This window comes from Mirounga angustirostris, unplaced genomic scaffold (assembly GCF_029215605.1).
Source record: "Mirounga angustirostris isolate CCGP_5_RB_7025 unplaced genomic scaffold, mMirAng1.0.hap1 SCAF_13, whole genome shotgun sequence".
In the NCBI taxonomy this organism is placed as follows: domain Eukaryota; kingdom Metazoa; phylum Chordata; class Mammalia; order Carnivora; family Phocidae; genus Mirounga; species Mirounga angustirostris.
Window position 1 is genome coordinate 17,507,286 of NW_026991721.1, and position 11,063 is coordinate 17,518,348.

General features: G+C 48.1%; 1 protein-coding gene across 2 annotated transcripts in view; it reads right to left on the reverse strand.

Annotated features, from left to right (window-relative positions):
- Positions 1–6,429: 6,429 nt before the first annotated feature.
- The window catches only part of TTC17 (tetratricopeptide repeat domain 17), a 116,697-nt gene continuing 112,063 nt past the window's right edge, over positions 6,430–11,063 (reverse strand). For both annotated transcript variants that reach the window (XM_045893876.3, XM_045893875.3), the window contains 3 exons: positions 10,873–10,992; positions 9,195–9,338; positions 6,430–7,613 (listed from right to left, as the gene is read on the reverse strand). In XM_045893876.3, the coding sequence (XP_045749832.1) occupies positions 7,482–7,613; positions 9,195–9,338; positions 10,873–10,992 (396 nt within the window). In that variant the 3' untranslated portion in view covers positions 6,430–7,481. The remainder of the gene's footprint in view (positions 7,614–9,194; positions 9,339–10,872; positions 10,993–11,063) is intronic.

Genomic DNA, 11,063 nt, shown 5'->3' on the forward strand with positions numbered 1-11,063 from the left:
GGCATGTTGGTATTGAATGCAGGGGACGGCCCCTGTGACGCACAGGGAGGGCGCAGAGTGGCCCATGGTGGGTTAGCTTCCCTTCCCTCCCTCAGCTGCATGTCTCTCCCGCAGGCAGGCACCTGGATCCCTGGAGGGATCGCCTCAGCTCTCCCCAAACTACGGAGATCCCCCATCAACACAAACACATTCTCCCTGAAAGGCTCCCCTGCTCCTATTAGCCTCCCGAGGAGCACAGTCTGTGAGGGTCCTGGGCAGGACATAACCCTGTCGTGGTGGCCAGAGTTGTCTTTGAGAATGGCCAGTTACAGGTGTCCCTTGCCTTCCTGAATTTTCTCCTTTTCCCCTTTGGACGTGGGTTGCTTTTGCCATAAAGAAAACGTTAAGGGGAGATGAAACACACCTTATCAAACGCCTGAACACTCCGAGGCGCGGGAGGTGGCCACGCTGGGCCCCGGGTGTGCCCTGGGCCTAAGGCCCATTGCGCTTGCCTGAAGAGAAGCCGGTGGCTGAGGGGGATCCCGCCTCAGCAGGTGGCTACCTGAACAAGAGGACCCAGAGCGGAGGCTTGGCCCTGCACTGCCAGGCGCTGTCCCCCTCTGCAGTCAGCACCCCACACGACCCGGGAGCCTGCGTGGGTGTTGAGGGATGAAGTCGGGAGTCACGATGCCAGCCAGATGCCTTGTCCTTGCAGAGCAAATGGGTCCCTCTTGTGGCCACGAGGCCTCATGGCAGCTGTTCGCCATCCCTGTGCCCTCCGCTGTGGCTCAGACAGGTGCCTGAAGGGAGGGCCACAAAGGACTCCGGACCTGGTCTGGCCTGCCTCTGGTGTACCCAAAGTCAAGATCATACCTGGCCTGGCTCCCCGAGTCGAACTGGACCACAAGGCTCTTCCTTGCTTCTTCCCAAGCGAAAACCTTGTGGAGACTGAGACGCAGCCCTTCTGAGAGGGCTCACCACACTCAGACCCTGATGGATGGGGTGGGGGGGAGGCAGCTGAGCGGACAAGCTGGGTGCGGGGATCTCGCCCACAAAGGCGGTCTCAGATCAGAGAGCGGACAAGAGTTCCCATACTACTTCTGGGGAGTCTGTTACGTCAAAGTCCTGGGCTGGGCTCGTTGTGGGGTGTGTGGGCAGAAATGTAGAAACTTCGGAAAAGCACACTTGTGGCTTCCTGGTACCCTCACCTTAGTTGGTGTGTTCATTCCAGACAGAAGTCACCTGGGACACGTGGAGCAGCCTCAGGGGGGTCTGTGAACCCCTCAAATTTTATGCAAAACACGGGCTCAGGAGCATCTTCCTAGAGAGGGTCCAGAGCTTTCACCAGCTTCTCAAAGGATTTAGAAGAACCAGAACCACAGTGAAAGTAGATGAGACCAGAACTTACTCATCCAATGCTGTATGGGCTCCTTCAAAATGGTCACCTTGGCAGGAGGTAGATGTACTCAAATGATACCGTCTGCTTCCATCTGGGGTTCCTTCCGGGTGTCCTCAGGGGTAGCTTTCCAACCATGGAGGGATGTCAGGCTCATTTCTCCCTGACCACATCTGGCTTCTGTCCCCAGAATGATCCAGCTTCATCACCCACCTTAGTCACCAGCTTTGGATCCAAGTGACTGTCAGCCATTTCCAAAAATGCCATCCACCTTAACAAGGCAAAGATTTGTCACCCTCAAGAGCATTCAAGTGAACATGACAGCATTGCCGCAGGAGCTCCTGAAACTTCCTTTAGAACTCCAAGTGGGAAAAGAGTATATAAAGGTATATAGTCTTTTGTGTTGACTACTTTAAAGGGTCTGCTAGATCAGTAAGAACTGACTGATGTGACTCGGTAATGATGAACTGTAAGCATAACAGATAAACTAGCAAGACCCAGAAGGTGAGATAAAGGGTCAAGGAATGTGTAGAGGCAGTCAGGGAATGCAAGAGTTGTGGTGGCCAAGAATGTGCCATCATTCTTACGGCATTCAAGAGATTTCTCGATGTCCGCTCTGGACCCTCGGTGAATACGCCAGGAGCTCTCAGTGGATAAAGGAGAGAGACCCTGCTTGCGTCACGTGTGCTAATACCCATCATCCAGGGATACAAAGGCCCTTTACTAGAGATTTCAGTACATTTTCCCTTGTGTAGATGTCTGGAAGGACCGCCGGCACTGCTCATGAAAGAAATTTACTCCTCATGCAATAAATATTCCTGAGCACCTACCATCGACCATGTTCAAAGTGCTATTGCAAGTAAAATCTCCTAAGAATCGGGGCGCCTGGGTGGCTCAGTTGGTTAAGTGACTGCCTTCAGCTCAGGTCATGATCCTGGAGTCCTGGGATCGAGTCCTGCATCGGGCTCCCTGATCAGTGGGGAGCCTGCTTCTCCCTTTCCCTCTGCCTGCTGCTCCCCCTACTTGTGCTCTCTTTCTCTCTCTATCAAATAAATAAAATCTTTAAAAATAAAAGTCAAATGGGAAACAAAGAACCATTTTTATAGGTGGACTTGAGCCCCAGTAACCACTGCTGCAGTAAAGTGGGCTGAGCCATGGGGAAACATCCCCCCCCCTTTTTTTTTGGCTAACTATTTTGAAATAGCTTTAGATTGGGCGCCTGGGTGGCTCAGTTAGTTGAGCGACTGCCTTCGGCTCAGGTCATGATCCTGGGGTCCCGGGATCGAGTTCCGCATCGGGCTCCCTGCTCGGCAGGGAGTCTGCTTCTCCCTCTGACCCTCCTCCCTCTCATGCTCTCTGTCTCTCATTCTCTCTGTCTCAAATAAATAAATAAAATCTTAAAAAAAAAAAAATCTCCTAAGAATCCTGAAGTCTAGTAGAGGAGGTAAGTATAAATACACAAAAGGGAGAATGTAATCAAAGTGTCACAGAAGAGATCAGACAGGGGGCTGGGGAAGGCAAAACCTGGAAGGCGGCTGTGGTTGATGACCTTAATGGTTTGGGGTCCTCATTCCTCTCTGTGTCTATGCCCATTGCCACGGGACTTGGCAGCACTCCCTCACTGAATGCAAGTTGTACTTCCTGTCTCAGGACAATGGCTATTAGCACGGGCAACACAAGCAGCGTATTTAAAAGCGCTCATGTGATTGGGCTTGTTCTCTAGGGCTTCTGTCATTGCCCCAGGAAGAATATTCTGCGCTGGCTCCCTGGTCCCAGAAGAGCCTCTGGAAGTAGGGAAGGCAAGCAGAACCCATGTTCCAAGAACAGGGAAGGAGGTGAGGAGTCTCAGAGTGCCCCGATCCAGTTCATGGGTCAGTCGGTGGTCACCTGGCTTTGATGACATTCCCTAACACAAGGAATTGAACCTGTAATTGCATTCCATTTTAATGCATAAATGGAAATGTCAGTAGGTAGATTGGTTAGAGGCTACCATACGGGCCAGGGGCAGGTCTGTGAACTCCCTTCACGTCCCTTCCGCCTCTTCATCCTCCGTAGCCAGCGGCGGGGAGCTCCCTGGATTGTGAACATCTCTGCACCCGGAATGCCATGTGGTCTGCCCCTTAGTTACCAAGTTTGGTCCTCAGCGGCTCAGCCTGGTGTCCAGCTGCCACCTGCAGGATTTGGAGAGTAAGGGCAGGAGTTGGCCTGGTCCCTTATCCCTGGGGCCCCTGGTCCTCACTAGCTTTGCCCAGAGACACCTGACTACAGAGAGAATGGCTGCTGAGAATGACTCTGGACACATTCTCAAAACTCTTGGGAGATGTCTTAGTGGAGAAGCCCCAGGATCTCATCTGCCATTTTTATGAAGGCCACCTGTGGTAAGGGTTGGTCTGATTGGGCCTTACTTTCAAAAGGGGTCTGGGTTTGTTTCCAAATGATAAGAGGTAGCTCCCCAAAGGAGCTGGACATTTTCAGAATAGCTGGGCTTTCTGTAATAGGCCCCTGCAGAGATTTTGGGGATGAAGGGCATGGCCCAACTCTGGAGGAAGTAAACTCTAGACAAAATGGGAGTGTGCTCTGAAGCCAATGGGTCTGAATGTCTTTTTTTCTATTTGAGCCCTTATGAAGAATATAATGCATGTTTATCAGTAACAATATTTCTCACACAAGGGCTCATGTTCCCCAGTGGGAGGTTCCAGATTTCTTGGGGGAAAAGGTTATATGTGGTATAGAATTGGTCTCTCCAAACTTCCAGTCATGAATGCACATGGAGCACATACACTGGAATCCCCTACCCTCAACTTCATCACACACAATGGCCATATATAGTATTTTAAATACTGAGCTAATGCAAAGTCAAGAAAGATAAATCACCAGATGCAACACTGCAACAACCCACAAGGCCTCAAAAAATCGCTGTAGGCTGAGGAACTGTGGTCCTAGGCTCCACATAGGGTCGGGAATTAGGACTCCTGGACAACTGAGATTTGCAACTGGGCTGTGTAAGGACAGGAGCTAGGGATGGGACTCTGTCCACTAGGTAAAATATTAGAACTCTCAGCCTCCTACTTGTGGGAAGGTGGGGCCCTAATTCCTTCTCCATACAGTGTGGAAACCCCGCAGAAACTGACATGAAAATGTGTTTGACTTTGTAGAGATCCCAGGAGAGACCACCTCAAAAACTTCGTTTAGAGGGAGGTGTCCTCAACCCCAGGTGCTTGTGGGATTACCTTAGATGTTAACTCCTGCTAAGGAGAAAAAATATAAAATATATGAGGAAGTCCATCACCACTCATTAACTAATTAACAACAGTTTTCTCTGGATACCTTTTGTGTGTCAGGGGTTAGAGATACATCAGGGTATAAAACAGTTAAAAACTTACTACACTGTTATGTTAACTCACTTGAACTTAAATTAAAAAAAAAAACAACTTTGCAGTTAGAGCTTACTTTTAGGTTGGGAGTGACAGACAAATATGCATAGTAGACTCAGTGATTCAAGTTATGGAAAGAAGTAAAGCAGGAAAGGGGATTAGGACATAGTGGAGGCAGATGGCGTAATTTAAAATATCATGATCAGGGAAGGCCCACAGGTGGTGAGGTGAGTCAAGTGGGTTTCTGAGGGAAGAGCAAATGCAGATGCCCTGAGGCAGGAGCATGCTGGAAGTCTCAAAATGTAGTCAGGAGGCCAGTGTGGCTGAAGAGGAGTAAGAGGGAAAATAATAGATGAAGCCAGAGAGGTGAGCGAGATTGGCTTTTTTGGTAAGGCTTTATGGCATTGCAACTCACTGATTTTAAGCAGAGAAATGACACAATCTGACATGTTTTAACAAGAGTTAGGATCACTCTAGGGTTTTTTGACCCAATTAACTGGAAGCAGGGAACTGAAGATGGGAAGACCAAAGTTAGACAAGAATCTTTGGGAACGATAAGGAATTCAGTTTTGGACCATGTGAAGATATGGGGTAGACAGATAATGAATTTGGGGCTAAAAGAGGCTATCTATGCAGGAGGTATGAATTTGGAGGTCACAAGCATGGAGATAGGAGCAGAAACCACATAACCAGATGAGATCACTAAGGATGTGAGAGAGTACAGAGAAGAGCAGAGATTTAAAGACTGAGAACCAGGGAATTCTAGCATTATGGGGTCAACAGTCCACATGCCCAACAAGTAGAACTCATTCCTGATGAACAAGAAATAATAGATTTGGAAAAGTAAGAATGCTGACTGAAAATGTTCAAGTTGTTAAAAGAAAGACTAGCACCCAGAAAACAAGGAGAGATCATGAAACATGAGCAGGCAGATATGATGAACAAGAACGACACAGAAATCCTATGAATGAAAAATATACTGCAACAAAAATCTCAATGGATAAGCAGTAGACTAGGCACAGCTGAAGACTTAGTGACTTGGAAGACAGAATGGAAGAAATCCACCAAAGTGAGAAACAGATAAAAAATTTCTTCAGGCGGCATTTCTATTAAATGCTCTCACGGGGCACGCTCCTTACCTTCCAGGCTAGGAATCACTGTTGGAAGCAGTCAAACTTTTGAATCGGTCCAGAAATGGAACAAAACCCTTAACATGAAGGAAAAAGTAATTTTTTTCTAGAATTGGGAAGATGTGGCAGCAGGATTGAAGACCTCTGTAACAAGAGGTTAACATTCGCTGGTTGTGTGGTGTGCGCCCGTCCCTGCAGGACTCTCACCAAGGCTCTCCGTGAAGCTTACCTAGATGAACCTCAGGCTCAGTGCTCACCTGAGGGGATGTGACTTTGTGACTTAGATGATTCTTCCTTTCTGGGAAGGTCAATTATATACCCAACTCTCAACACTTGCTGATCGTGCATCTTTCCCGGTCCAATGTATCATGCTAATAAGTTCATCAGCCATAAAGTCTAGTGATGGATTGTTTCTCCCCTCACCTTGCCATTGTGGAAAGAAAGAAAGATGAAGATGACCCAGGACTTGAGAGGATCAGATCCAGAGTTATCGTTAGCTTCTCAACTGTCCACGTTAGCCTGGTTTTAAAGAAAAAACACACTCCAGACCTATTTTGCTCATAAACAACTTTTATTTTTGTTCTCAGTATGTGCCCTTGAAGATTCCAAAATGTCTGGAGTTTCTGATTCTCCTGGGACCGGAGGTAAAAGCATTGCACGGAAACACTCAACCTTGGTGCATCGCTCTCTCCCGAGGAGCTACGCTTGAAGGCCTCAGAGAGAAGGAGCTGACGCTCACACCTTATTCCCAGATGGGTAACACAGTGAACAAAGAATTAGTAAAACATAGACTCAGTCTGTAGAGGGCTTCAAATATACATATTCTCTATATATAAACCTGTTATGTAGGATTTCAACTTACTGGTTTCCTTGTGATTTGTAATTAAAGTACAAATGATATAGAGGTTGTACACTGCTGATTTCCCCTTCTCGGTGCCCCCCTCCCTCCCCAACATAAATAACATTACAAAGGTCAGCTGATCCTAAGAGTTTTTGTTGTTGTAAATATTTTGTTTTCAAAAATCATTTCCCCTTGCTCCCCTGCAAACTACCTCTGAGGGTTTGTGACATAGCAGCATGGACCGGACGCGACGGGGGATGGCATATGGATCTAATGGCGAGAGCGCACGACGTTGCTCCTCACTGGCACCGGATGGGCTTCTGCATTTCCACTGACAACAGAGGCTGCGACAGGAAGCAGAGAATGTGCAACGCGGTTTCATCCTCCGCCAACGAGGAGGAGGAGGCCGGCTGGACCACTGAGAAAAGCCCTAAAGGCATCGAGGTTTTGGAGACAGAGCACAGCTCCAGAAACGTCTTGGCTCAGTATTTACACGGTATCTTTCCACTGCATTTTCCTTTTGAGACATTTGTGGTTCTGAGGTTGGCTTGGGGAAAGAGGAGACTTAAAAACAAAGACAAACCAATTCCCACATACGTAAAAGTCCTGCTGTAAGTCTTACTCAGTTATTTTCACACACATCATTAAAAGTAGATACTGACAATGATTGGTTTCTTTTCTTATTCTTTTTTTTTTTTAAGAGCATGAGAAGAGCAAGAAATGAGAGAGAGAGAAGAGAGAGAGAGAGAGAGGAGGGTGCACTAAGGAGAGCGCCGTCCCTTCTTTAGCATTAAGTGACACTGGATGGTCTGGATTCGGTTCTTGGCCGGAACGAACTCAGGCTGCAGCTTCAGCGTCGATTCATACCACACCAGTGCTTTCTCAAACTCCTCCTGTGAGGGGCAAAGGGACAGATGTGAGAGGGATACCACCACCTGGCTAAGTATGTACCGTGACTTCTTTTTCGAGAAGCACCTCTGTGCTAGGAGCAATCCTGCAGTGTTTTCTCAATGGATCTACATCTCTGAGGAAAACTCTAATGAGGTCTGGAAGGGAACACCACCCCCAAGGTACAATATCACAAAGAAAAGGAAGGCAGAGCCCAAGAGCCAGAGGGGAAGGGGAGATGGACTTTACAAAGGTCTGACCCAACAGTGGGAGTAATCCTGGAGGTAACAGTGAGGACCAACATTGCTGAGTACTCAGGCACTGTGCCGGGTGCTTTATGAAAACCCTCCATTTAATCCTCACAGAAACCTCTAGAACTGGGCCTGGCAAATGCTCCTTAGGCATCTCCCTGAATTTTCTACTATAGCTAGAAAGATGGAAGTTAAGTATCTCAAAGTCAGGTGCTGTAAATTTTGAAACAGTTTTTTGTTCTCCGTAGCATTTAAAAATATGAACATCACTTGGAAATGACTGCTGTCATATTGAAGGTGTTAATCTTTTACTTAGACCAATAGGCTCAAAGAGGAGTCCAAACCAAAGGGTTAAATGACTCCTTCTAGGCAAATGAGAGGCAGAATTCCTCATTCATAGTAGCAAATTTCACATTTACTGGGGACAAAAACAGATTCTTCGATTTTAAGAAGCAGAGAAGGAAATCTGCACATTCAGCAATGCCTACCTGGCCAAATTATACTCGCTGCCTTTCAAGTCAAGGATGACACATAAAACTTACAGCTTCAAGCTGCTCATTCTATTAACCTTTATTGAGAGGGCCTTGGGAATCGCCCCATGTGGGACACCAAGCTTTCAATGACAATGCATGGCACAATTCTCATGTTAGATTCAGCTATGACAGCTTCCAGGGGACCCATGGGATTTTAAGTTCTGACCCCGCCCTTGTTTCGGGCCAGAATGAGGGCTCTGGATGATGGCTTTGCCATTTTCTCTGAAAATGGTATCCTGTGAAACTAGTGGCGTGCCACCATTCATGAAACATGTGATGAGCACCTAGCATGTGCCACACGCTGTGACGTGCTAGGAACAGGAAGACGAAGAGGAATCTCTTCCCTAGGGAGTGCACTGTCTAGGGGGAGGGACAGATACTTAAAAGATTATAAAACAAGGCGAAAATATGGCGAGAGAGACATGTATAGATAGGCACCTAGCCCCCCCGGAAAGCACGAGAGCCCAGGTGCCTCTGTCCCCCTGGAGTGTCAGGTAAGGTCTTCTGGGACAGGTGAAGTCTCCAGAAAATTGTAGGTAAATCTGACTCTATTGTCAGTGCGACACTCACCGGGGGGAGCTACACAGTTGCAAATGCTTAGATGAATTTCATGTCCTACTTTTTTTTTTAATTCACAAACTCCTTAGCCATGAACTAGACCTCTGGTGGAGCTAGCAATCGGAGACACAAAACGCACGGGAAGCTGGAAGACACGGACACGGCAAGGGAGTTTGAAAGCAAAGGTGTGTCGGGCAGGGACAGCGGAGCAGCTGGCATGCCCTGCCCACCCCAGCGACCTCACCATCGCCACGTAGACGTTGCCCAGTGTAAAGTGGTTCACGGCGAAGTGTGGCGCGATCTCTACGGCCATGGTGGCCACTATGACGGCGTCGTTCCAGAGCTTGGCGTTGTGCAGGATGTTTGCCAGGCTGATCAGGGGCACGTCCTGGGAAAGGAAGGAGAATGGTGAGAAGGAAAGGATACTGATTTCTGAGTTTTCATTCCTGGTGGTTCCAATCCTTAATAATGCAGTAAGTTCTTCCTGGTAAGTGACTGAGTAATGCAGCTGAACCTGCTAGTCTTCTGTTTGCTACTGGTCTGTGACAGATGAGCAGGCTGCATGGGGACATAAACCAATGCATTACTTTTTTTATTAGGAAAGTCTGGCCTCAAAACACAAAGCACAAGAGTCAGCTGAGTAAACAATCTGCTTAGGGAAGTTGCTGGTGGACTGCGGGGGCAGGTTCCTGACTCACTGCCCAACGGTAAGAAACAGTTCATGGCCCGACACCTGTCCACAGACCACACTTGGGAGTCTTGCTGTCGGAGAGTCGAAGTGTCTTCTGCAAGGTCCACGGCATCATCTGCTCGAAGCAGGGGCCGGCAAACTCTGGCCTACAGGCCGGATCTAGCCTGCTGCCTCTATTTGTAAGGGTTTTTTGGGAATGTAACCATTCCTGTTCCTTTACGTATGTCTGTGGCTGTTTCAGGCCCACATGGCAGAACTGAGTGCCTCCAACAGAGGCTGTCTGGCCCACACAGCCTAAATTTCTTACTGCATGGCCCTTTACAGAAAACGTTTTCTGGCCCCTGACCTAGAGTATCCAATGGCCGGAAGTACAGAGCACAGAACGACAGGCTGAACAAGTAGCATCCCAAGCAAGTACCACCTGTCTCACACTGTGCAGGGTTCTACAGGAGATCCAGAAGACCTAGGGAAAAAGGACCCCCCTTTGTCCTTACTGGACACTCGCAGAATGAGGTCATTATATGAGGTCACAGAGCTTCATAACTTGCCTAAGGTCACAAAGCTCGCAAGAGGCAGAGCTCCAGACACCATTCCATACGCTGCCCTTACGAACCAAGGAGACATGAGCCATGTCTTCAGGAAGTCTGAGATGTGGAGGCGAACGCAGAACTCAGCACGTGTGGATACAACTGTGCTTTTAAAAAGCTGAACGTTCTCAGTCATCACAGCATTAACTGGCATTTTTGAAAAGACTGATGTGACGCTGAGTTAGCAGGGCTTTTTGTTTTTGTGGAAAAGGTGAAGTCAGAGACCAGGAACTGGCCGATATGTAAGAAGAGATGGAAACTGCTTCGGTTTCAGTGTCTGGAAACAAGCTTAGGTCAGCAGTATACATAAAACAAGTGTCACAGGCCTCCAGGCCCCTGGGGGTAAGCTAATCCCAGAAGGACTTGCGGGGTGATGGCCTGACTACGCCAGTGTATTTGTTGTATGCTGGGTGACTCTGCATACAGTGGAAGGGGCATTAAATGATGGAATCTTGGAAGACCTTCCCCCGTGTTCCCATTTTCAGAGGCAGGGAAGGCGTAAGTGGGGCTGAAGCTTCTTCCAACCTATGCTAGCCTTTTGCCACTTTCTTACTGGCTGAGCGTGAGAAAGCCTAGTTGAAACCTCATAACCAACAATGGAAAGGACCAAGAGCCAGAAATTCGCACCTCTGAGTCCCACTCACCTTCATCTGGTGTGGAGCATAGTGGAGGGCCTGGCGGAGGCAGTCGATGGCCTTCTTTCCTTGGCCTTTCACTCTCCAGTAGAGGGCTGCCATGCTGGAAAGGACCCAGGATGTCTGGTTCTACAAAGGAATGGTCAGTTGAAGCTGGTGTCTCTTAAATATATGTATTAGAGAGGTTAGTCCCTTGCCTG